General features: G+C 36.8%; 1 protein-coding gene across 2 annotated transcripts; it reads right to left on the bottom strand.

Annotated features, from left to right (window-relative positions):
• Positions 1-34: 34 nt before the first annotated feature.
• sestd1 (SEC14 and spectrin domains 1) lies at positions 35-27981 on the bottom strand. Of its 2 annotated transcripts, none has more exons than XM_043248673.1 (19): positions 27863-27981; positions 25733-25796; positions 24468-24553; positions 23251-23359; positions 21846-21936; positions 19854-19967; positions 14533-14646; positions 12924-13018; positions 12652-12707; positions 10389-10609; positions 7963-8085; positions 5640-5834; positions 4877-4991; positions 4397-4556; positions 4224-4305; positions 4008-4130; positions 3306-3497; positions 2218-2339; positions 35-1259 (listed from the first exon to the last, which is right to left on the bottom strand). In XM_043248673.1, the coding sequence occupies exons 3-19, from the start codon at positions 24520-24522 to the stop codon at positions 1103-1105; spliced, it is 2124 nt and encodes a 707-aa protein (XP_043104608.1). In that variant the 5' UTR covers positions 24523-24553; positions 25733-25796; positions 27863-27981; the 3' UTR covers positions 35-1102. The 2 variants fall into 2 exon arrangements, with proteins under 2 accessions (XP_043104608.1, XP_043104609.1); XM_043248674.1 differs by lacking the exon at positions 27863-27981 and adding an exon at positions 27728-27830.

Below are 27981 nucleotides of genomic sequence, written 5' to 3'. Positions count from 1 at the left end.
ACTGACCAAAAAAACAAAAACAAAAAAAAACCCCCACAATATTGCCCATGTTTATTGAGGGTGCTAGAATATTTCTGTACAGCAATGGACAATATGAGGCAGATTTATGCAAAGCACATATACAGTAACAAAGTCCTGTAAACTGTAACAACCTACCAGCTTCACGACGTTGTCAGAAGAGACAAAAGAGTCTTTCCTCTCCTTTCTTATGGCGCAACTTTTTCTTCATTTATTTTATACAACTTTTCATAAAATACACTATAGACTTTAAAAATGGCAATAGCGTTACACAATTTAAATGGTATGCAAGGTACAAAAAAAAAAAAAAAAAAAAAAAAAAAAAAGAAAATAAATATGAAATTAATATTTCATGACATGCATCCATATGCAAGCAGCGTACGCATTAGACTGACAATTTATGAGATGAAACATAGCTCTGTTTCACATTTTACTGTCAAAACAAAGCTCTAAACAACAATTCGACATTGGACCTTAAAGCTTTGCTTTGTTTGTACCTTCATGATTGAACTACAACAATGTGCGGTCGCGTCTTGTTTCAATACGGGTTCTAAATTAAACTCCATCTTTAGCAAAGGCCTTGTGGATGGATATTTATACTGGCACAAAAGAGAAGGTTTGGTAATTCTCAACAGAAAGCAACCGAAGGAAAGAAATAGAAAATACAATGCTTACGGTCAGGAAAGGCCTACAAATCTAGAGCACCAGATACAAATGGGATAAAGATGCCGCTTTATGTACATTCTATAGGTTTAGTAGCACCATTACAAGCTCAAGGCGCCTCGCTGGGAGGAGAAAGAGTCAACAGGTAAGGTAAAGCTTTGTAGGGAGGCGAGAGTTCAAAGTAGTGTGGTCGATTTAGTATTCAGCTGTCCACGCAGGCAATGCAACGCGAGCCCGTGGAGTCTATCTTTATCTGCGCTCGGTAAGTTAAGATGGCTTGGTGAGGTGGAGTACAACAGAGACGGCGGGTGATCAGGGTCACATTTGGACCGGGCCGGCAGAGCAGCGAGATGCACGTGAGGATCAGGCGCTGTGCTGCCATCTGCAACGCTTTCAAGAGGGCATGAGGGGTATCTGCTTCTCAGCTCTCCCTTGGCCCCGCCTCCAGAGCCTCCTCATCCAGCCTCTGCTCTGCTTCTTCCTGTAGGAATCTCTTTTCCTCCACCAGTTTCATCCGTTCACGGATGCTTTCAGCCGAGGAGGCCATGTCGCCCGGGCTGCCAAAGAACTGCTCGCTTCTGCAACCAGAATAAATGGGGATAGGAGAAAAATATGACAATTAAAAAAAAAAAAAAACATCTTAGTGATTGATGAATAACAACCCAAGGTGATAAAGCAATCCAATTAATAAATTAAATGTTACAAGATTATGCTTGAATGGGTTAAATTTGCCTATGAGAATTTCACTACACAAGTGAATTTTTAAATTTAGCATTTTAAAATTAACGAATTAGAACATACAGTAAACTAAAAACAGCCAACATACATGAGAACACCAATTCTATTGGGAAAAAGAGTATGAATAGTTTTGGATTTGGATAAAGAAATAAATTAGTAAATAAGTACATAATTATCAATAAGTAAATAAAATGTTTTTCTTCACTCATTCATTTGTTTATTTTTATGTATTTGGCAGACACTTTATTCAAAGTAACATGGGATTCAATCTATACATTGTCAATTCATGCATTCCTTGAGAACCAAACTCAAGTTTTCAAATACATGGGAACTCGCTTAATTCTAATACTAATAATAATGGATAAGATTTTTCAACGAATAACTAAATCCTGTGCATGCTGATACAAATAGAACAGTGCATCAACATATAGTGCAAATTTCCTGGTTCACAGTTCCGCTTGCCTATCAAAATAAAGCTAATTAACTGCAAAAATAAATAAAAATAATAACAATTTGAACATGCAAGGACAAGCACTTAGACCAGGGAGTGAAACTGGAGGACCGTAGCCCTGCAGAGTTTAGATGCAACCCTAACTAAACACACCTGATCCAGCTAATCAAGTCATTTAGGCTTATTTGAAAACTGCATGGTATGTGTGTTTGAGCAAGATTGGAACTAAACTGTGCAGGCCTACAGGCCTCCAAAAACTGAGTTTGACACCCATGACTTAGAATGACAGAAAACAGTGTGTGGCAGAGTTTGATAAGTGGGCTGTACTTTGGCTTTTCTGTTCTTACCCATCAGGGAAAATGACTGGCACAGTGAGCCTGTCTAGCAGACCTTTCCCCACAGTCTCCACCTCTTCATATGCCTCCACATCCACCATCAGCTCGGCTAATTCAGGGCTTTCTCTCAAAATCTATGGGCAGGGAGAAAGCCAGTCACTGTCTGATACTGCAGCTAGGGAAGATTATACACATGCCCACATCACTGAAAAACACCAGTTTTCTGTTACTATTAACTATTAATGAGAAATTAGTTAAATATACAGTGAGGTCCAAAAATCAACATCATAATCATCAGGCCGTGGTTAGATTGTTGAATCGAAAACTATCATCATCATAATTAAAAAAAAAAGGAAAAACAAAATGCAAATTCATAGTCTTTTGAACCCCCATTGTAGGTGTATAAATGTGTTAAAATGCTAAAAATAAACATGAATATGCAGATTTTCTTCAACATCAACATGAATAAACATGTGAGAAAAAAAAATAAAATCTTAGTGCTGCCAACAGGCAGAACAGTTTTTATGGAGGTCATAATAAACAGAATTAAGCCAACAATGACTCTTCACGATAAATGAGCTCAAACTATACCTTTTAAACAATGTTTAATTTGTAAATTTCAAGGTCCCAAAACAAAGCGGGGTGATAGATCCGGCTTGCGATTAGAGGAGGGAGTGGTAACCGAGCATTTGCACAACCGCATTGTTGGACTATTTTGAGTTATTAACAGCCTGCTTGCTATTATTAGGGCTTGTACTTGAAAATGAAATGTTACATTTGACAATTGTCGCATCGTCACAAAAATGCATAATTTGCACCTATTTTTACGACAATCTGTACAGGCTCAGCACAAATTAAACCCTCTTTTAAAAGGAACAGTCCACACCAAAATTATATATATACACTCATGCTTTGGCAATCCTATTTGCCATTACATTTTTCATGGAACACAAAAAGCAGAAATTCCAAAAATTGTGTTCCATGGAAGAAGGAAATTGATACAGGTTTGGAACGACACAAGGGTGAGTAAATGGTTGCGGTTTCCCTTAAACTACTTGTCTAGATTTGATGTGACATCTGTTTTGCAGAACTGGACCAACCTTCTCCGCAGCTGTGTGGAAAGCACTGGCCATCTCTAGCCTGTGCTGCCTCTCGTCAGACGTGACCGTGAACTGTTTCCACACGCGGTTGAGTCTGGGCAGCGTGTCCCCTGAGGAGCGGGTGGTACAACGCAGAGACTGACACAGCACCACTGTGGCCTGCAGCAACTGGCGGCCGTAATCATAGGTGCTCTGGAAGCAGAAAAGGAAGTGGTTACTGAGAACTGATAACAAAACATTCTCTGGATGGATTCTCTAACAAGTAACAACACAACACTCTCAACTTGTACTCTAAATTGTAAGTCGCTTTGGATAAAAGCGTCTGCAAAATGACTAAATGTAAATGTACTCAACGACAAAAAAAAACAAAACTGGATTTCAAATAAGAATTAAACATTTATTAAACATATATAAGTGTCACTTTTGATAAGAAAAATAACTATTTATGTAACAACACACATAAAAAAATAAAATAAAAAATAAAAATAAAATAAAATAATAATAATAATAATAGCCTAATCCATGAAAATGTATGAGGATTAAATTAGATCATGACTACTTTAATGCAACTTTAAAATTAATTAATACTATAAAATATATGATGCAGAGGCAAAATGTATGATTTTTCACATTGTCTTTAGCTGCTCATTCAATATAATTAAATTTACTCATGAGTGGGCCAGGAGAGGAAATTCAAAATACCTGTGCAACATCCACAAACTTCTTGTGTTTCTCCAGCAGCACTTTGGTTTCTTGTGAATCATCTCCCAGTCGAATGTGGGTCTTCAACAAAGCATCAAGCAACTCTCCCAACCACTCCACTGCCTGTAAAAAAAAAAAATTAAATGGCCCTTACAGCCCCTCGCGAAACACGGACACACTTCTAAGGGTCTATCTATTCGAATTTCAATCACTGACCTGTGAAGCGTCTTCCTCACATTTGAAGAGCTGTACCATCTGCAGCATCTTGAGTCTCCTGACATCAACCATGTCCTCACACCTGTAAAACAAGCAAACACATCAGACCACACACCAGGAATATCTTGCCATTGATTTAAAAAAAAATTGAAATCATGAAAAAGAAGAGGAACCTCTGTTTGCGGAGCTGCATGTCTTCCATGACACTGTGAATGTGGTCAATATTCTCCTTGTTCTCAATGCTTACATCCTTGCCATAGGAAAAGGACGTCTGGGTAGACATCTGGTCAAGCAGTACTTGGCCTTTTTCTCTCAAGCTTTGCAAGGCACCCTCTAGAAAACAGTGAGAGACTCAATACACAGAAAGAGAGAAAACTTCCCTACGGATTTTTTTAAGATTCTGATAATCTGCAGGAAGAGCGGCACATTGTTTTAATGAATGTTTTAGTCAGTTTAATAATTCACTTTAAAATTAGACAAAAATTCAAATACAAGCATCTGCTAAATTCAAATTAGTATTTTTTTTTACTTTTTCTTTGGTGGTTCTCGAAAATCTGCTTGTATGATGCATAAGCACCAAAGGTTCTGGCTTATCAAACTTTAATTACATGAACCAGGATTAGATGTATGAGTAGGACAACAGAGCTTCCTACCCACGCTCTTGAGTTTCTCCTCCAGATGTTTTAGAGTTTGCTGGATTGCAGCTCCATCTGCAGGGGCGACGTCTGCACACAGCATGCCTAACAGACCGTCCAACTGCTGAGACAACTGCGACAAACACATGACAGTGTAGCATCAGAAAGCAGCGTTCTATATATGCATGCTGAAGCAAAACTATTTTAATTAATATGCAGGCTCACAATGAATGCATACACTGATTTTCTGTACTGACTGGTGAAGAAATCCGTGGCTTTAAAAGTGCGCAAATGGCCTGTTAACGGCAATTGATGTTGACTTCAAGACATTTCTATATTTCGACAAACACCCAAGGGGAACAGGATATTCAACAAAAGCAAAATAGAGAGTGGGGCGAGACCTGATTTTATCCTTTCGGAATTTGGATATGATTGCAAAAAATGGGTGTTAAATACCACAATGGAGCCAGATGAATAGAGGGCACAGGATGATAATCTAAGAGGGATTCATATGATTAAAAGAAAAGAAAATTTAATTCAGTGGCTGAACAGCCCCAGAAGAACTGTGCACAAAAAAGCCAAAACAGTGTGTTAAAAGAAATTTAAAATCAAGGCTGACTTTTAAGATAAAACAAAACTAGAACCATCAGTAGCCAGCCAACGTATTTACATGTATCTACACGCACAATATGTTTGTGTTCTGTGGAAATCCGCAGAGCAAATCTGTGAGTGCAGATTCCATGAAGATCTAGTGATATCATCTGATTGTATTGAACCTTACATCTTGTGCGGTCATGTGGAACTCGTGGGCAGACTGCAGGACGTTCTGTCTGAACTCTAATTGGCTGGCCTGCCGGTAGCAGACGTCACTGAGCTGCTGCTGCAGACCCTTGAGCTCCACCAGGTCCTCTTCATCGCCTGCGCTCAGCAGTGCTGCGATCTGCTGGTTCAGCTCCACATAAACAGCAAACCACTCCTGCAGCAAACAGCAAGGCATGAGCTGTTAATACACAGTTAAAATAAAACACCAACACTCATAAAGACCACGGGTCCGTAAACAGTTAACCAATGCCGCAGGCAAAATGGATACAACAGCTCCCATTAAACAGAAATATACATAAAAGATTCAGAAACAACACAAAATCTCTAAAAAGCAGAACATTTAGAGTTTATGGACTGATTAAAAGGCCAATAATTAACTGCATCAAGCAAACTAAATTAAATGTTTCTTTGTAATTAGCACCACATTAATTTCCCCATATATTTTCATAGAGAAACTAGGTTAACACATAATAAAAGCTTATTAATGTAAATGTTAACTAGTGATGAATGCTTAGGCAAGGGCATTATTGCTTGCTACCATTCAGTAAGAATTAAAAAATAGTTTTTTAAACATTTCTGTAATACTGAGCAACTGCTTTATATCACGTTTATATCAAATGACTATTGTGTCCAAAATCCTCATTCACATGCTGAAATAACACCACTGTTAAACCATCTTCCATGAAAGCTCACCATTATGGCAACGCTTTGCATGCTGACTAACGCTAAATCACTTTTACATAACCTATGGTTTGAACCATGTCTATAACTGGCTTGGTTCCTGACTCAATGTGACAAAGAGGGCACTGTTCAACAAACAAAGCTACAGAGTCACACACGCATTCCATTTGTTACATCTTCCTGTAACAAAACATCAAGACCAACAACCCTACGTCATAGGGATCCCTGCAAATCAAAGAGGCTGTTTGTGATCTCAGGGAGCCACAAACCACACCGAAGAAATACAGAGGCAGTAACTACTTCAGACAAGCCAAGAGCACACCACAAACCACTCTTGACACAGACAGCCAACTGACCTTCAAGAAAACGGTAAATCTTTAAAGCAAATCAAACGCGTCTACCAAGACTGTAAACATAATGCTTTGCTTGATGACTTTTTGTGCTTGAATCTTCAAAACGAACCTAAACACAATATATTTTTATTTCTTCAAAAAGTATGCACAATCAGAAGCACAAATATTCCTTAAGTAAAATGCACCAATATTGCCACCTACTGACAGGACTTAAACTACAGCATGTGGCATTTTAATGTCATCTGACTGACTTCATTTAATTGGGCAAAACACAGAACATTTTTCTTCCAGCAGTTCTGCCTGTTTGTTGTTCACCGTTTAACCAGTGCTCACAAATTAAAATACAATATGTACCAGTGCACATGCCTGTTTAGTTCAGTTGTGCTAAACGTCCTGAAATGTGAAGCCAAACTATTTTGATCACCAACTGCTGTCTGTCTGCAGGATAGATCATAAACCCTACCTTTTCATTCAGTTTTTAAATCACACCGATGGATGTTCAAATGTTTGTTTTTTTTAATAAGTTTCCTTTTATATATTTATAGACTACCCCCCATTTCACAGAAAAGGTTTAAGCCGTTTCAACTGAAATAAACTTGCACTGACTGAGCTTAAAATATATCAGGGCCTTTGTTTTGTCTGAAGATGCACACCAGTAATGTTATTTTTCTAAGCAAGATTATAAAAATGAATAATTAAACTACCTAATCCTGGCTTAGTCTAAGCCATGTCTGTGAAACCAGGCCCTAGTGATATGGAGTCAAATAATGCCACATACACCTGCAGAAGAATTGAATATTGCAGAAAAATAAATAAATAAAAAATGTTTGTTTGCAAAACCGATAAGTATTTAGAAAAACCCACGCTTCACACTGGACAAACACAAATTAAAAGCAGTGTTGCAAATAAATTAGCAGCTATGGCCACCGAAAATGCTTCATTTCATTTATATTCTTCCTTTTTGTTTGCAAAAAGCATTTTTTTTCCTCAATACTTTTCTTTTGAATTTTTGTGCAAGTATATGTGGCATTATTTTGACTCCATACAGGGAACTTGAGAAAACTTGGAATATAGTGCATGATACTATTTTTTGTCTTTTTTAGATATTCACTCTAAACTATCATTGTATGGAACTGTCTTTTCAAAAAGTAATTTGATTTGCATTTAACTCTACATACATACATGCATACATACATACACATACAATTACCAAAAAACAAAAACGAACTAGAGACTGATTTTACTTACACTGTGTTGGCTTTCAATCTCCTCATGTTTCTGCTGCAAGGCCTGAGAAGCACGAATGGAGTCTCCAATCCCCCACTGCGTGCGGAGCTGCTCTGTGCCAGGACCCTCCAGCCAATTCACAACCTGCTCACACACAAAACAAACACACACAAAGAAACCTTTAATTAGTGAATCACTGCCACATTTGACCCCGAGCCTCTAAACAGACTCTAATCGGAAAGAAATCAAGAAGAACACAGAGCAAATGTAATTATCTAAATGACAGGATCAGGTCGACGAGAGCACAAACGAAAGATTTACTAAATCAGATATTTACTCATTTACAAAAAGACAAATGTGGGTTGCATGTCTGGAGGGCTGCGCGATCTTCCAGCTGTCAGACTTTGATTGAACATCAGTATCAGAGCACAAATGGGATTTCAGAGCTGCAGCAAAATGGAAGATTGTTAAGTGAATTATGACTTGTACTTCAGTGTGCTTCTCATACAATATGGTGTCTTCAAATGTCAAATTAACTGTATGGGGTTTTGTTCTTTTTCCAAATTAAACCTTTTGTGTCGCAAAGAAAGAAAAGCATACAGGTTTGGAACAACATGAAGGTGAAATAAAAAGACAAAATATTAAATTATAGATGAACTAACCATTTAATTAACTTGCTTGATATGCAAGTTCAGTCAGCTGAGAGGTAAAAACTGGAATAACAGGTGAAATGCCAGACCAACTAATTTCACTTTTGTTGTTTAATGAACTAGGGGAGCAAATGAAAAGTCTGGAAGAGCAGCAAAAGAACCCGCTTTGTGAAGAAAGTCATTAATTTGTCTAATGCTGAGGTGACTGAACTTTTTAAGAACCGCTGCTTAGCTTGCACGCCTTTCCGTCTGTAATTGCTTCAGGCACTGCGGCTTACAAATGATCCCCCCTTCCCTGCGCAATTTTTCACAGAAAAGAAGTAGGCCAAAACTCTTTGCCGACATAGATGTGTACCTCCCCATATCCTGATCACCATGGAAACAGACATTTTATTACATCTGACAAGAGTGGCTCAGAGACTTTTATACGATACACAACCTCTGGTTTCACCATCACCTTACACAGCCTAAACACTACACTTGGTGATTGCACATCTACAACTAATGAAGAAATAGTTTAAACTAGTTTAGTTTAAGTCTAGTAATTCTATATTAAATTAAACTAAGGATTCATATGAATGCATGAACAAATATTAAGTGTAAATTATATCCATCAGAGGTTTATGAAAGGGATTTTAAAAGGACTGGTTGATTGATTTTTTTAACACTAACTAGTGTGTAATGTTGCTGCCTAAACATAAACAATAGTTATGGCATAAAACATTCAATGCAAACTTATGGCTCAGACTTACAGTCTAGGACTAGGCTTTTCAACTGAAATAAACTTGCACTGATGTCTTAATCTTCATCAGTGCCTTTGTTTTGTCTAAAGATGCACCCCAGTAATGTTTGTTTCTAAGCACGTTTATGAAAATGACTTAAATGTCCTAATAGAACTATGGCCTAATCCTGGTTTACACAATGTTAACATCTAAACAATGTATGTAAAACCGGGCCAATCACAATACACTGGGCCAGCCAACCTGAGCCCCTTGCGTATTTCTGGAGGAGGGGCTTCATAAAACCAGGAAATCAGAGCCTTCACAGAAGAAGCAACAGAGCAATGTAGAATAAAGGTAAATTATGTGTTATTATAAAAACGCAGTCAACAACCCCTTTAAACCTCCACATGGTACCTCAGAAGTGGAATATTCCTCAAAGTAAAAAAATTGCATAGTAATTACGTGATTATTATTAAAAGAAAACATAAGCGCAATGTATATGTCTGTGTATAGGCCTTGCTCTCTCTATGGTAATTGGATTCTCAGTGGGCATTTTGTGGGCGTGTATTTTGTAAGCCTTCCAAGAAAACAGCGCGGTACAGTTTGTGAAAGAATTATGTGACAAATCTTTTCTGTGGAAAGACTCAAAGATTGTATGGTGCGAAGAACCACCAAAAACAGCTCTATTTGTGGACCAAGACTGCTGATTCACAAAAGTACCAAAACCCAGCCACATTCTGAACAGACACTGTGGAGCAAGATGTCTTCTTTCAAACCTCAGTGAAATTAAGACATTCGTATAAAGCAAAATGGCTGACAGATAAAATCGTAACTCGCACTCCACCACATCATGCAGCGCTCATAAAAGATGACTCTGCAAAGAGATCCCAAAAATATTAGGCAAAACAAAAGTACAACAGTTTTGTTTCTTGGCTAAAACAAAGAGGAATGTTTCTGCAGCTGAAAAGCACCAAAGGCAACCTAAAGACAGTTTTTCTACAACACAACCCAGCTATCTGAAAGTGATCTTTCCTTTTTTGGCTTACAATTCTTATATATCCCCCCAGTGTCTTACCTGCATGACCTTGGTTTGGATTTCCTCTAGCTGGGAGCGTTTGCTGCGCTGTCTGCAAACTTCCTGATACTTTGTGTACTGCTCCCTCAGAGAGTCCAGGAGCTTCATCACCTGAGGTTGAGCCAGCAGCTCATCGTCCATGGGCGACCAGGCTGTGCCACCTCCTCCACCCTCAGAGCCATTGAAACGCCTCTGCTGCAGCTCCGAGAGCAACTCATGTCCTGCAAGACAGGAAGAAATCAGTGGAGAAAAACAATGGTCCCTCTTTATATTAAGTGGCACTAATACCTGTGCACTTGCAAGGCAACTAAATGTGTATGTACACATTGGTACACAGCATCTTCCAAACACATGTAAAAACCCACTGAATGGCATGTGTAAGTACAAATGTGTAACAGGACTAACCACACTGGTATTACTGCTTTTCATATCAGTTTCCACCTCCTGGATCAAATTGTTTCAATTACTCTTACGCATATTGCCATTACAAAAAGTATTTATATAATTCATGTTACTTAGCACTTAGTGTAGGGGGAAAAAGCATTGTTACAAATGTCCTGTTACACATTTGTACACATGCCATTTTAAAAGTTGTGTGTAGTTACAGAAATATTACAGATGTAGATACACTGCACCAATGTGCACTTACACTGTGGTTATATGCTATATACACATCTAGTTACTATGCAAGAACACAGGAAATAGGGCCAAAAAACAACATTTAGGACAGAAAACAACGTTTAAGCCGTTGGAAAACTGAATGCAGTAAACATAATAAAATGTTTCGTAAGCAAAGTTTCAAACAAAAAGAAAATGATGAATGCAAATGGCAAATTTTCCCATCTGTCAAGGGGTACGGATTGAATTGATGCAGTATGAATATATTAGGCCTGTATTTCACCTAAATTAGACACAAAGTGACGTACTCAAACACAGAAGAAAGGAACAGAGGAAAACATTATTTGGCACCATTGTTCCATTTTTATTTGTGCCAATACTTCTGAATTATTCTAACCAAGGTCAGGCAAAATTCAGGATTCATTGAGAATTTGTTGCTTTTTAACTTGTGAACATGAATATGAATTTAATTGTGTTTTTTTAAGATGTTACACTGGAATTTGCATTGGAATTGGAATTTAATCAGCGAAGATTCAAAAGACAATTATTAGCCCAAATTAGCAAAACACAGTACAGTTTGTTTTTCTTTTAAATTCCTGGTTCTTCCATGCTTGGTAATGCTTGTGCATAGCGGCCATTATTTAGAAATCCATAAATCGGATATATTTCCACAAGTAATGCAACATAAAACTAGCCTATACGCCTTTGGGGGGTTATCACATGTCCTCTGAAGCAGATCGATGGATTTTTGTAACAAAAATATTTCTAGATTTAAAACTGTAACGTAAATAACTGACTGAGCACAAAGTTCCGGCTTCTTGGCTGCGTTCTGACTTGACATATGAAGCAAGTGTCATACATCAAGTCATAGGTCATCCAAGAAGTCGGAACTCAGCGTTCTCAGGGAAAATAAAATGGCTTCAGGGTGACTATGAGGTAATTTTTTGGTGAACTATTCCTTTAACTGTTTATTTTGTTCGTCAATTATTTCTTTTTTAAATGTTTAAACTTACGTTCCTTTCAAAAGTGCATCGAAAATTCAGACACCACAGGCAGGCAATGCCAATGCGAATATATTAATGTAAAAATTCATTTAATTTCATTAAGCATGTTTATTTCAAACAGAAAAGCAAAGTGCATTATTTAAAACTGCAATTATACATTTAACTGCATTCTAATTCTAATTTTAAGGCATTTAAAGAGGCAATTGAAGTGCACAAGCCTGCCTCTAACTGTTTATTGAAAGCAGAGCCACACACTCTATCCATTGAATTCACTCTTTAGAATATAGTATGGTGTACAAACATACTGATCAGGGCAGAGTCACCACACTTTACAAACCAGCTTTAGCTTCAAATAAGAGCTGTGAAATCGCTTTTGAGTGTTAAACAACACTAAAGCCAAGTTCTTAGCTCTACCCCAGCAATAAAACGAATGGAGTTACAGGCCAGCTGGAAAAACAGCTTCACTGTTGACATCACATGCTAGACAGAGCATTGCAGTTAAAATTCCCAAACCAAAATCTGCTTTTGCAACTAGTTTTACTAATGGACCTAAAGTATTACAGAAATAACTGATTGCAATTTTGCAATTTCAAGGCAAAGTCAAATACATGCATACAAACACAGCACAGATCGGCACTCACCAGTCTGTAGGACCGTTTCGGGATCAAATGAAGGCAGGATGTTGCTCTCTGAAGACCTATGAGTGTAACAATATGTTGTTCCTGAGCATTCGTCTTTAAAATCATGACCATTTAATGAAACAAACATGTGGGTTTCTCTGGATATTAGATTGCTTTTTAAATGCACTAAACATTTCAATTACACTTTTAAGAATGGCTAATAGCTAACAGAAAAACAGTGGCCCTTGAAATGGCAGTCTTAATTAGGAGCTCATGATAATGAGACAAAGTACCTTTCCTTCTCTGCCTGGCTTCCTTTCTCATTCTCATTTATGACGGTAAGTTCATCCAGAAGGGACGTGGATTCCTTTGTGAATTTTTCAAAGACCTAGATGAAAAACAAATGGCAAATAAGACCTCAAGCTAAAAATGTCATACTGATGAAACAGCCACTAGGACAGGGCAATATAGATAAACATTACAATTATTTTTCAGCCTTTTGATGATAATCACAATTTCAGCAGTGTTATTTTTGTTAAAACTAAAACTTCTAAAAATATGTATTTTTCATTAACTAATATAAAAATAATTATAAAGTAAAAATGAAAAAAAAAATTGAATGAAAATGAAATTTTAACTACACTAACTAAACTAAGCCAAATAGAAATACAGATAATAGAAATACAAATTAAAAATATTAATAAATACTAAAATATTAAACAGTTTTAATTAAACAGCCACCATTAAAAAGATTCAAAATGCAAATAATGTTTTCACAAAAAGCCATGTTTTCCCACACTATTTTCAATGTAAGAATATAAGGAGAATGTTCATAACATTTAATTTTACTTCTAGTTAACTTCTATTAACCAGTACTCAACTTTAACTCAATTAAAAAAACAACAACATTGTTGCTAAAACATTTTGAAATATGTCTGAACATACTGTAAATCAGGGTTATGAATCAATACGCCAAAACCATTTGGTCCCCAGAAATTAACTATTAGAAACCTACAAATGCCATGTCAAAATTACAGTAATATTCAAAGTGTTAGTTCATTTTATATATATATATATATATATATATATATATATATATATATATATATATATTCCTGTAATTCAATTTAATGTAAATGTTTAATAAAATATTTAACAATAGCACAAACAAAATCAATAAGATACAAATTAAATTAACTTAAAGTTTTTCAGTTAGGTCTAACTATAATCTATTCAGCTGCAAAATAACACTGGATAATCATGAATCACTGACTCACTAGATTCGTTCAAAAACACATTTTTCATGAATGAACTATTTTCGTCGATATAGAGCAAAATCATGCAGACCTTGTTTATTGATATGTTGTGTTAAATCAATATCATATTTGCAAACTCCCTTAATAATTAATAAGAGCCGTCACTCTCCTTATTGCGACCTGTGGGCTCACAGAAAACGAGCACGCAAGTGAGTTCTCAAGACTCAAAAGCATGTGCAAATGTGATACATTGCGTTGGAGCCTGCGGGAATGAGTAGAATTATTATTAAGAGCCGCAATCCCGCTCTGAAATTCAAGTTCTGCTGCTCTCTGCTAATAACCTGCTTGTGAATGAGGCGAGCATCACTATGTTGTCAGTAAGAAGCTGCAGCCGTGTGCCGCATAAAAGAACAACAACAACATGCTACGCGTTTCTTTTCCCCTCATTTTTTCCCCATCAGATGGAAATCCGTCATAGACTCGCTGCAATTAACGGAAATCTGTTGTAGCGACGGAGAACTTCAATCCATGTATATCACATGCATATATTATGAATACATTACCCAGTCTATTAACTACAACAACCCCGAATCACTCCGGTCTACCAGTAAAGGGTGCCATTTAAAAGAAGGGATTTTGTTCTCACCAATCTTTTGTTGAGCCAGTCCAAATGATCATAAACCAGACTCCCGCCAAATTCATCTGTAAGCTGGCATGGTTCAATGTAGCGTGTGAGTTTATTGGCAGAAACCAGAATCACCTGAAACAGAGAAAATTAACTCTTAGGCCACTTCAGCATCTGTGCTTAGAATATTAATAGAACAAAAAGTGAAACCATTCTGACCTATTATGAGACCAAAAAAAAATTTAAAAACGGTATTTAAAAGAGGGCAAAGTGCAGCATTCGTTAATGTTACCAATTAAACGGGCATCTGTGCATGTAATGTAGCATAATCAAAACCGCGCAAGACCTTCTGCAGCAGAAATGTCATGCAAGGTTAATATCCATGAATAATTTATTTGATATTTGAAAGCATATAGGACAAACTCAGGAGGTGACGCAGCTCATCTGCTGGGTCGAAATCAAAAACAGTCACTTAATAGCAGTCACCCAAAAATATTAGAAACAAAGGGAATGATTACAGCTTTTTAAATATAGGTGTTGGCTGTTAGCTTTATGTATTTATTCATGCCATGCCAGCATCGAGGCTATTTTTATAGCGATCTCTGAATAAATTATACAAGGTATATGATTAACAAAAGGTTATAAAAGACATTTCAGATGTGGCTTTTAGCTAAAAGCAATGTATGCATATTAAGTGTTTACGCGACCAAATATTGAATAATTAAGAGCATAATAAAAGATTTTAATAATACACTTTACATTGCATCTAAGAAAATGCTTATCTTTGAATGAAAAAAAAAAAAAAACATTTAATAGACATTATTGTTTTATAACTGAATTATCGCTTTTGTAACATCACAGTAACTACCACTATGTGCATGTGATGAATAATACACACAACTTGCGCAACTCTCTGGTCTTTCTTTTCAGATAACCAGCTTAATCAATATTTCATGTCCATTTCATATCTATTTTATGTCTATTTACTTATTTAATTGGTATGTAGCCATGTAATAAGCAGGGCGAATGTACAATCCGCTGGTCATTAATGCAAAACAAAACCATTTACAGCTGTCAAGCAGCGTAACAACTTGGTGCATTAAGATGAGAAGGAGGCTCATTAAATCAGAATTTAGAGGAGGAAGCTTACGTTATGCTTTCAATGCAAATGTTACTCATTATTATGTCTTCATGTATGCCGTCTCAAAAACGATGTGACCCCCCTCCACCCTGCACTTCAGCGTGAGGACGGGAAGAGAGACAGCACAGCTGTCTTTACAAATGTGTTCAGCTGAGTCAACAAACGGGACGGAGGGACAAAGCCTCGCTGCAAACAAATCCGGCCTGCGTTCCAGCGTAGAGGAGAGAGGGGAAAAATATTTTGGATTCATACTATCTGGGGTATATTACTCACAGGATGTCAGGGGCGTGTTTGCCTCTGCCTGGGACAGTTTGAGAGTCACAGTGAGGTTCGTTTCAAATTCGAATCACATCTAAAAAGCCTTGTTTTGAGCTGTGAAGTTTCCATGGCAGATACCAAAATGCAGTTTGAGCACAAAAGCTTTTAAACTGTATTTCGTCTTATCCCCTTCTGCCATGACATCACTGCAAATCCAAAGATGGGAGGACGTGCAGAGAAAATAAAAAAAAGATAGAAAGCTGGAGGAAAAAAACCCAACACCTTTCTCAAATGCTCTCTCAAAAGTAACACTGCTGCCATCAATCATATTCCAAACATGGAAGCTGTTATGCTTTCATTGAAACAAGAAAACCGCTTAAAGAGTCCATATTATTTCTATAGTATCTATTTAAGATCATCCATTAACTGTGAGATTAACAGACTGAGTAACAATCTTCAACTCTCAAACCCCTTTCATATTATTTGTTGATTGATATTTTTTAACCAAAAGCATTCAACGTTTCAACGACACAATTGATTCTTGTATATTTTGCTACAGGACAAATGTGGGGATTAAGAGATATAGTAAAGAGGACAATTATTAGTGAAATTTTTTTAAGGCTTGACATCTGTGAGAAAAAACAAACAGCATACTATATTCAGTATTCAGTGCTGTATTCAGGTAATTAAATCACCATATTAATTTTGGGGTGAACTATGCCTTTTAAAAACCATCTGCTCACCAAACTTTTAATCTATCCATTTAATCAAAGAAATGTGTGCTCTTTGAAATCCTCCTCACGCACAGTGACCCTGAGCTGAGGGACGCAACAGCTTGGACGTGTGCCAGCGGTGCCCTCACATCTGCAAGGTTAGCTGGAGGAGATTAAACACTGCGTCTGCTAAAGCTCTCTGATCGATACAGTCACCTAAAGGAGCTCGCATTCTGGTTACCTTGCAAGTGTATAACACAATTTTAAAAAAGCACATCAGAAATAGAAAAAAATACTGTGCTCTTGGATGCATAAAAATAAGTGGGGGATTAAAATTTTTGGGGTCAGTAAGATTTTTTTTTATTATTAAATTCTTTCATTTCAGCAAGGACATTAAATTGATCAAAGGCAACAAAAGGTAATTGTAATGGAAAAAGTTTGCTAATTTAATTTTATTAAGAATTATGAAAAACAAAAACAAAAAAAAAAAAAGTATGAAGTTTTCACAAAAGTACGAAGCAGCAGTAATAAACAGTTATTTAAGACAATAATTGATAATAAGAAACGTTTCTTCAGCACCAAATCAACTTTTTAAGAGTTTTTAAACATATGTAACATTTGGGTGACATATGGATGACAATTCAGCTTTGCTATAATATGAATAAATCACATTTAAAAATAATAATAATAATATATATATATATATATATATATATATATATATATATATATATATATATATAAAAAAAACAAACAAAAAAAAAAAAACCCCAACTTACTGAGCAGGGTGGCTCAGCTTATATATAAAAAAAAAACCACTTTATTTTTAAGTTGTATTTACATATATAATATACCCTCAATGGCTGCCAATACGGTCATCAGCTAATGCAATGCAATTTAAATTGTCAAAACTGACCTTGTCAATAAATAAATCAATGGGTCAAGATTTGGCTGGTTAGCAGGATCCACTTAACCTCTGCCGGAAGATTGTCAATAATACACCACCTGGCTGGAAAAGCAGCCTTTGTGTCACTGAAGGCCTTGCTCTTGGAGCAAGCAATATATGAATCAAACTAAAAAAGAAAATTCTGCCAGACAGACAGAGTTAATCAGCCAATCTCTATCAACTCCCTTGATAGTGAACCTCAGCATCAGCATCTTGAACTCCTTACAAGAAAGAAAAATCAGCAATAATAAGCATAAAAAATGTGCAGTCCAGTAACAGATGGTCCCGTGGACCCTAAGTGGCAGTGAAAGAGGATCCACTTATTTAATAAGGCCTCCGGGTCTTTCTCTTCCCATATGCTCACTTATGCCCGGCCAAGCATCAGTGATGAAGAGGTTCTTGGGCAGAATGATTAATGCGGAGCGTACGGTCCTCGTGCACCTCAGCGATCGGCCGCACGTACAAAACCCCCATTCAAGTATGGATCCTCAAGTAGGTCAAGAGTATGGTAATGACCCTTTTTTACTAGTCTCTGTATTCAAGCCTCCACTTCCTAATGCTGATACACTGACCTCCATTCAGCCAAAACTGTGCCATCTGGTAGTTGTAAGCAGCTAGAGGGGCCTGCTGGCCCAGATCACAGCACAAACAACACAATGACCCCAACAAACATACACATACAGAGGTTTCTATTTAGGAGACAGTGGTTCGACTGTCCTTCTAAATACGTCATTCAGCTCTTGGCAGGATCCGTGCGATGGTTTCCAGGCAACATGGAGTTATCGGTTCATGCCCAGTGAGGGCACGGAGCAAGACATAGCCAGACAGATGGGTGTTCGGTTCAGTGTTGACCATACTATGCACGACTGCGTGCTGTAGTGCACATCTGCACCATCATGTTATGGTTACGTTCACATACAGCCCCATTTCCTGCTCCTAAAGCGCATGGTGGAAGGCCGCTCATTTTACACAAACGCCACCGGCTGCTAACTTAATCCATTTTCTTCATGGCCCAATTAGGAGGAAACATTGCGGTCTGCTCTAATTTATGAATTTTTACAGGAGAGACGATGAAATGGACAGATCTATTAAAGTGAAAGATCCAAACCAACCCATTTGAAATGTACAATTTACACCTTTAGAATTATTATGCTAAATATTCGCATAAATAGCTTACATAATATTTTTATTTTTAAATACAATTATCATAAATAATACAACATATTTTTTAATGTGCAATAAATATTACTGGTAGTATTTAGGAAGGCTAAAATAAACGTTGATTGTTGTTTCAAATGATTTCTACAACCAAGTCAGAATTACTTTCAGAAGTTAATGAAATATTATATATACACACACACATATTTTGTTAAACCACAAGTCAACCTTAAAAAGGAAAAAAATAAAAATACAATACTAAAACAAAGACTTCTTATTCGCAGCAGTTTCCTGCATGATTAATTCGGACATGCCCAGATGTGCTGCATGACCTTTAAAGCCCAAAATCTGCCCTGCAAACCTTATTCCCCCCCACAACACCACTTTCCTGACAAATAAATGAGTAAGGAAATCATTGTATTAGAGTCATTGTAAATGAAGAAGTGCAGCGTCTGTATTTGGTGTTTTATTATTCACAGTGAATGTGGGAAATTACCGACTTATACGCATGAGATCCTTCAGGCGTTACTAATTAAATACGCAGTCTGTGTGATTGTATTACGCACAGTTATACAAAGTGATGTAGCAGTAGTCTGATGTATACGGAAATCCCAGCGCAACCATTTTAAATAGTCCATTTAGGATGAAAACAAAAGCTCAGGTTTAAAAAAAATAAAATAAAAACAAAAAGTTAAAGTTTTAATTCAATAATTGAGTGCTGAAATTGCTAAAATGTAAAATAAACTTATTCTAATAATAAAAATGAGTATGTCCAAACTTAGAAATGGAAGTGTTATCCTGTTTGTTTTGTGGCAAAAAAAAGGAGTTTATTTAAAAAAGGTATTATTTCCTGTACAGCTGTTTTGGACAGTATGTATTGTGAGGTCAATGTACAAATAAAAATCGATGCAACAGTGTCTGTATACACTGCGGTCTCAACCTCTAACCAATCAGACCACAAGATACCGCTCAACATGCTATTGCAAGCACAAAATAATAAAAAAAACAACAACACAAATGTTACATTTTCATGTTTGATCAAGTACTTGTGCCCATCCCTAATGTCAAATACAGATAAGTCAAAGTGTAGCTCTTTGTGCACCTGTAACACCTCTAGTACGCTTACCTCAAAGCCAAGCCTGTCCTTCTCCTTCCAGAAGCAGAAATGGGTGACTTTTTTATCCCAGAATTCATCAGGCTTCACCACACAGACAAGAGAGACCTCAGCTGGGATCACATTCTAAGGGGAACAAAACCCATCAGTTTACACTCCAGCTAAAAATCACAAATATAAAATAAGAGGCAAGCGATTTATTACAATAGTGGTGGATCGATCGAGCAGAGAACAAGGGCCATCTCTACTACCAATACTCCAAGCTAAATTACACAAATCTACGTGCTTGAATCCACTTTAACATGAAGGATTTCTTTGTCAAATCAATATTGTAGGTTATGATAAAATAGTCCATGCGCTGCATTCTATTCAAAGTAGATGTAACAAGGTCTTGTTTTTGTTCGTCAAACATCGTAGTGCTAAATTCGAAAGTCGTTATTGAATTTATTAAAAACATTTTATAGATATAGTTTATAGAAAAACAAATCAAATTAATAAAATTCATCCTAAGCCTGAAGCTAATGATGTTGTAATGTTGCCTTCAAGCTGCTATTTCCTTCAGGAAATCTAATGCCTGAAACAAGTGTTTATATGCCAACAGCGGTCTTTAATAATTCATTTGCAAAAAAATAAAATAAAAAAACACTAACGTACAGTTTAGGATCAGTCATTTTTTTCTTTGTTGCATTTTTTGAACAAAACCGCTAATGTACTCACCAAGGCTGTATGCATTTAATCAAAAATACAGTAATAATAATTTTAATATATGGTCAAGATATTTTCAATGCAATTTATTCCTGTAATGCAAAGCTGAGTTTACTCCAGTCTCCATAATAATTGGATCTTTCAGATAATTCTATAGGCTTATTTGCAGCTCAGAAAACATACATAATAAAAATGTTTTATTCTGTTTTTAAACCATGACAAATTAAAAAACTAATTTAAAAAATACTGTCCCTTTTGATCAATTTAACATCCTAGCTGAATAAAAATATCAGTTACTTTAAAAACAAAACTTTTGAACAGTACTGTAAATTACACAGTCACTGTGTATCAAGTGTACTATTAGAAACAGAGAGGGGTCACTTACAGTATGTTCAACATCTGTCTTTGAAAACACACCAATTTAATGTGTGGGGGAAAATTCACGGATACAGTTTATTTGTTTAAAAGTGACCGAGTGCTGTAATGTTTGTGGAACGTCATACTTTGTCATTATTTCACAATGCACCTCTCCAAGTTGGATGTTCAGCTTCAAGTGGCATTTAGTTGTTGGGATTAGAAAACTAGTACGCAGTATAGTATTTGGACTATTTAAATAAAAAAATAAAACTGCAACGATTAATACAGAGGCTATAGGATCAATTAAAAAGCCAACAACCTGTTTTCCCCATCAAAACATGCTTCTTAGCTGGAACATCCTGAAGAAAGCATTTTAGCACTATTTCAACTACATGTACAATACCACTGTCGCCAAACTTCATTGCTGTTGCCTAGAAATTGCCTCTGCAGTCCAGAGCCACTGCCAAGATGGCCACTTAGTGACTGGACTTGAATTTTGCACACAAAGTAAGTCATAATATAAAAGCCTAAGTTTACAGCAGCAATTAAGTGGTGTGTCCCATAAACAGGGGAAAATAACAGGGCAGAACAAGCATCCATTCTGTTCAACTAAGCTCAGTCTAAGATTTCCAAAAACACAATGCCTTTTACAGAACCAGGAAGCGCCTCCAACACACACAACCGCATTGGCTTCTCATAACAGCACTGAAATCTCATTATTTACAGGTATTGCTTCAGAAGTGACTTGTGATTAGCGATAATAGAGTTAAGCACTTTTTAAATAATCACCACAATTATTAAATGGGGTTCATTAGTGGAAAAAGTGGGAAAAAAACCAGAAACAGATGTCAAAAGAAACAAGTACACACGTTTCACATGAACTACTTTTCCCTTGCCTTTTTCCACCAAACAAAAACAAAAGCCAAAAATCTATTTTCCTACCTGCAACATCAGAACAACAGTCTTCACTATATTCCACTGAGACTTCCTGCCGTCGACGATGACTGTGAAACCACGAGCTTTGCACTTCTCGCTGCAGAGATACAGAAAAAACATGACATTTTATTTGGTTACGTAGCACGAATACATGTTGTCAGTCCTCATACAATGAATCAATTACAACGACTCCACTGTGGCGGTGTTGTTAAACAGATTCATTTGTTTGTTCTGTGGTGGCATTTTAAAAACTGACTTCGTGTGAGTCACAGATTCCAAGAAACATGTATTCAATCATGCAGTTGCTATTTTGGTTTGTAAAAAGAAAAAAAAAAACTTTTTTTAGGGCTGAACAACACTTTTCATTCTTTGAGGGAAGAGAACAGCCAACTCACCCTGTAAAGTGCCTCTAAAAATGTCACCAGAAAGTAATTTGGAGAAGGTCAGCGGCCATCTCGACTGTCAGACTTTAATCTGATTCTTTTATTGAAGAAATTGAAGTTAAAGAAATAAATACTGTGTGTTACTTTAATTTTGTGTTACTAAACACATTGCTGCTACATTTGCTATTGACTAATATTAGACCTTTATTAGTATGATTTAACAAGTAATATTTAATTGTTTGTGCATAATTTTACAGCCTATCAAATAATGCTCAGCTCATGTTTAAAAGCACTAATAATCAAATAACACTTAAATATTAACATTAAGCAAAATGATCCATCTCTTAATATCCATTTTAATACTACACATACTATACATTTGATTTTAAAAATGCAACGATTGATTCTAAAGCTTAGTCTTTAAACGTTTTAAACTAGAGTAAATAAATGGTAATTTACAATTCACAGAGATACAAGAAACCTTTGACTTTCACTGATTTCTACCATTGTATTTTGACAAACTGCAACAATGATAAAAGAACGGTTCGATAAATATATTAAATAAAGCCCCCAAAAATTTCATTATTCTTCACATAGCCTGTGGCTGCAAAACAACTTGGTATGAATACAGAATATGCATATTTATCCAGGGGTTTAGGACATGCTTCATCCAATCAGAGCAATTCATTTCATTAAAAAAAATAAATAAAATAAAATCAATACAGTAAAACACAAAAGTACAAAATAACAAGAAACACAGCAAAATCTTTCCAGTGCCTTAGAGCCTAAAAGACCTTCAAAGGTCTGGAGAAATCAATAAAAGCATTTTTCAACTTCTAACCACAGTCTGACTATGAATTATGGCCACTTTCCATTCCGTGTGTGAATACCGTAACAGTGTGCATTATAATTACAGTGATCAGACTAATGCTCCATTTCTTCTCTCAATTCTTTGACGGCTTGATACACAGCTTTTGCAATGGAGTGACGCATGAATTTCAAAAAAGGTTTCCAAAGCTGCGTTTTACCTGGGAATGCCCAGTAGGTAATCCAGGGTGGCACTGAGCTCCTCCATGCTGGTCTGTTCGGTGCACAGCGGGATGGTCAGGATCAAACCACTGCGCCTGTCCTTGCCTCCTGGAAAACCAAACAGGCCGAGTCAGGAAATATGCAGAACATCCAGCAGCACGCAGTGAAATATGATGTTCGAATGGAAAAAGAGTGTCAGAGCGTGTCTTAAAGGAAAAGAGTGACAAAAACATTACTAAAGTAATATAAAAAGCTATTGGAGGAGTAGAGCCTTGTGACATTGCAACCTACAATTAATTCACAGTATGCCGACTATGGGAACATGCACCGTTTCAAGGACACCAAGCATGAAATGCTTCAGTAATTCCTTTCCTTGAGGCTTTCATTATCAAATTTAGCGAAAAAAATAAATACTGTTGAGGCACAGCACATCAACAAAAAGTAGACATTTTAAAAGAACTTTTAGTCCATTTAGCCAATGTTCTTGTTGACATGAAAGGCATTCATTTCCCCTCAACGCAAGAGCCATGCTGACAAAGATACTACCTATGATAATGGACAAAGCAACTTCATACCCTGATAATACTGCATTTCTGAAATCTATAAGGATGTTCTAAAGAACATACAAGCAAAAGTAGTTTTTCCATACGCTGAATTGCTGTCAGAGATGAAGTCTGAAGGACTTCTGCATGTTGAGATGTTGTGGAAGTAGTCATGTAGTAATAGTCGACTCTGATATTCTTAATTTGGAACAATTTCAACACTGTATTATACTGAGGCCATTTTAGTCATCCTTGATATGAATGGGAATGCCCAGCTTGCATAAATGACAAATAAAATAACTACTTCAAATTATTTGCCCCCAAAAACGTCTTTCTAACCCTCTCTAAAACAAATATATAGAAGATGAAATAATGCTGCCTGAGACACAGTCCATCATGGCAAACAAGAAAGGAAGTGAAGGGTTTCAAATCATGACTTGGCACTGTCAGTTTTATCAAATAGCAGCTTATTTCTGGCTCACCGCTATGGTCACATCTAATCATGAAATGCAAATAGAGTATTCACATCATGGACTACACTGGAGAGGAGAGGAGGGCGGCCTGCAGCAAACACATTTCTGTAACGCTTTTTTTTTTCTGTGTGCATTAAAATCATGAACTCAACACTTCACTTAGCATCAAATCACAAAACAGTTTGTTTTTCAGGGATTTACCTGACAGAAAGGCCAGCTTCTTCTTCAGCACAGCCAGTATTTGGGAGGCCTCCATGTTGGAATGAGACTATTCTCTACTTATGCAGCTGCAAAGAGTTGACAACATAGTATTGTGTTAAGAAAATATTGAAAGAAAGATTATACTTAAAAATGTGTATTCTTCAGAAAGTATTGGATCTACTTGAGTATACTTGGGAGTATATGAGTTATGAGTATTAGAGTTTCAATTATTGGCTGAATTACCCCTTTAAGAGTCGGAAAACATACATCATATAGGAGTAAAAACCTGCATATTCAGAATTACAGCCTGAACATTTTCCACAGAATGGATAAAACTACATGCAGACTACATTGTGCATATAGACATAATAATTCAATAGATGCTCTTCAGGCAGACATAACATACAGTTCTTTGACCAATATTAAAACACAAAAAAATGCTTTTCTGTAAAATAAAGAAATACTGTACTCCAAAATGGCTACCACTACTCATAACAGCATAAAAAACACTGAAAAAAAACAACAGCTTTGTATAAGGAACCAACCAACCAAAACTGAAGTCATTACTCGCAGAATATCAAACCTGTCGTGACTGGTCAAGATTTACTCAACAATGTTGTTTCAGACCTGTATCGCTCACTTTCTTCTGCAGAACACGAAAGCTATTCTGAAGAATGTTGGCAACCAGACACTTTTTGTCCATAAAACGGAAATTCAGCTGTGACCAAAACAGAGACAATTCTTAAAATATCTTACTTCACGTTCTACAGAACAAAGTCATACTGGTTCAGAAACAATATGAGAGTGAGTTTAGGAAATAGCTTGAAGAAAGCCAGGTTGGGACTGTGTAAAGATTCTTCAGCATTTCATTGAAAACTAAAATAGTAATAATAATAATTAAAAAAAGAGAGGTTTGGAGCAACTTCTCAGTGAGTAACTAATGGCAGAACTTCAACTGAGTGGATTATTACTTTAATGCCAAGTCACACACTGCATTCCTGTTCATTTTTATAATAAACACACAAGAACAATTTTAAACAAAAGAGGCTTCCAACAAAACCCTTAACAGAGCAACATTCTCCATGCCAGAAATACCAGAACGATACAAAAACAGACAAACAGGCAAAACAAGGAGAAAACTAGGTTAAAATCACTATAATTAGGCAACACTGCAATGTTCACAGCATGATTCAACTACATAGAGATCTGGAGTCCTCAAATGAAGGCTGATCTAGTTTTCAAAAAAAGCTGACAGTCTCGCTCACCTTCAACTGTGATGCAGCACATCAAGTACATTCCATCTCATGCGATTCCCTCCTGGTCCATGATCTGCAAAGAGGCAGAAAGATGCAGGAGAGAAGCAAAGAAAGAAAGGAGGAGGAGAAAGGGGAAAACAGGACATGTGGAAGAGTTACAGATAGTGAGGGGGAACGAAAAAGAAAAATCTACTTTAAGACCTTCTTAGGTGATTGGGATTCTGGAATTCAGCTTATGGCAATCACAGTCTGACCAATCTGAATACATCAGGTAAGTTAATTTGAGTGGTATAGAACTCCTTATGAACTGCTGAGAATAGAAGTGGTAGTGGTAAGCATTCAATAATCGACCATCAACAATCAATTGTTAGTGAAGGTCATACCAACTAAACGTCCATCAAAAAAGATTATCAGCAGCCTCTTTAAATGGCAATACAAGATTTAGGGAGGATTGCAAAGGAAACATGGCTTGGCAAACTCGTCTTAACATAAGCTGATGCACGGAAAAGCGCCACATCATTTAGAAAAGGACAGCTCAGCAGCGATTACAAGGTTTGCTGATGTGTCCGAAAGCCAGAAATGAGTGCTAGCACAAAAAAAGGCCTTTGGACCTTTAAAAGTATTACATTGCACTGCAGCGCTGAGAACCTTGCAGCCCGCTGGCCAAACCCAATGCAAATGTCTGCCAATAACCATGTTTGTGCAAATCTCTCCAAATGGTTCTAGTACGTAATAATCATTCTGCACATTCACTGCATTAGGAAAAATGATTTCAACAGCAACTTCAGCTTTAATATGCAAGGAGGTGGCCTATTTCGCATTTACAATGAATTCACTGATATACTATTAAATAAATAACTAATAGTTCAACCCAAAATCAAAGAAGCACAAAAAGTATGCCTTTTAGGTCCATTAAGGATTGTGAAAAATTTGCATGACAACTTTAACTCAACTTTATACATCTAATTGTTCCCTTACTGAGCTTTGTTTTCGCTTGGTTTTCTTATGTGAAGCAACAGAAGATTTCCATTTTATTTGGATTATGACACTAAAGATGGAAGAAAAAAACCTTCTTGATGGATAGACACTTCTTTTAAATAATTAAAAGAAAGGCTGATCTTTTAATTGTATTAATAGTATGCTAGTTAAGCCAATGCTTTTCACATTCCCTCTCGTCACTGTAATAGTCACAAGACTCTCTTACTGTAAGAGACTGCTGCATTCAGTACAAACAATACTGTGATGCAATGCTTTAATGTAGATAAGCATAAATAAAAGGCAAAACTAGGATATATCACGATAAAGCTGAATTTAGAATACAGTAATGAGATTCAAAAGGCTTTGCTTATCAGTCATAATGTCATCATGTAAAAAAAAAAGTCTGTTTTCTTTAAGCAAAGCATAGTTTTCCCATTCAATTCTTTTAATTAAATGAGGAGATAGGACTTGGGCATGTTCTTGACAGCTCTTATGAGATTCAGTCTACTTGTACAGCACGTCAGTGACGCTCTATAAACAAAAACTTAAGCAGTTCGAGCATCAAAATTCATACAGTGGTCTTTGAGACCCATTTCTGGACACATAAAGACAACAGTTGGCTAGTTCTGGGAATCAGTGTCTGGCCTCAAACCAACAGCTGGCTCAGAGTTGCAGGAATGAGTCGCTCGTGCTGTGGTGCTCAGGCGCGAGACAAAGACGGGATCCACCTATATGGCCTACATATTATTATGATTACAGATCATTTGCGCAGTGAAACGATACCCCTACTAACGACAGCGTACGAGGCTTGGGTGTCATGGAAAAATACATATTTAAATACAGTTTGGCATTCATTCCACATGAGCATGAACCACATTTTCTGGCAGCGTGCATGGCTGCTGGCACGCGCGAGCCGCAGATCCGCATGCAATGACCTATATTTCATACTACGGAGGTTAATGCATGACTAACGTGAATGCGGTGCGTTTTGGGGTTGAATATAAGGACGATCCCTGACTAACTTACCTTAGATGAACGTCGACAATAATGCTGTGATTGTTAGCCTTGCTAAAGACGCGGATGCATGGTCCATGTGCTTTCGCTCAGAACCTCACAGCATCCTTAGTCACATTCATGGATTATATGGAAAAATAAAATTACCTTTCTCCGTATTGAGCCCCGGAGTCGATCTACGTTATTGATAATCGCCTTTGATAGCGAGAAGAGACTCGGCGTTGTGTTTTGTTAGAAAGGGGCCGGTCCTGCTCATGTAGCCCCTC

This window comes from Puntigrus tetrazona, chromosome 9 (assembly GCF_018831695.1).
Source record: "Puntigrus tetrazona isolate hp1 chromosome 9, ASM1883169v1, whole genome shotgun sequence".
NCBI lineage: Eukaryota > Metazoa > Chordata > Actinopteri > Cypriniformes > Cyprinidae > Puntigrus > Puntigrus tetrazona.
The sequence above is the reverse complement of the archived record's forward strand: the minus strand, read 5'-3'. Positions and strand labels throughout refer to the sequence as shown.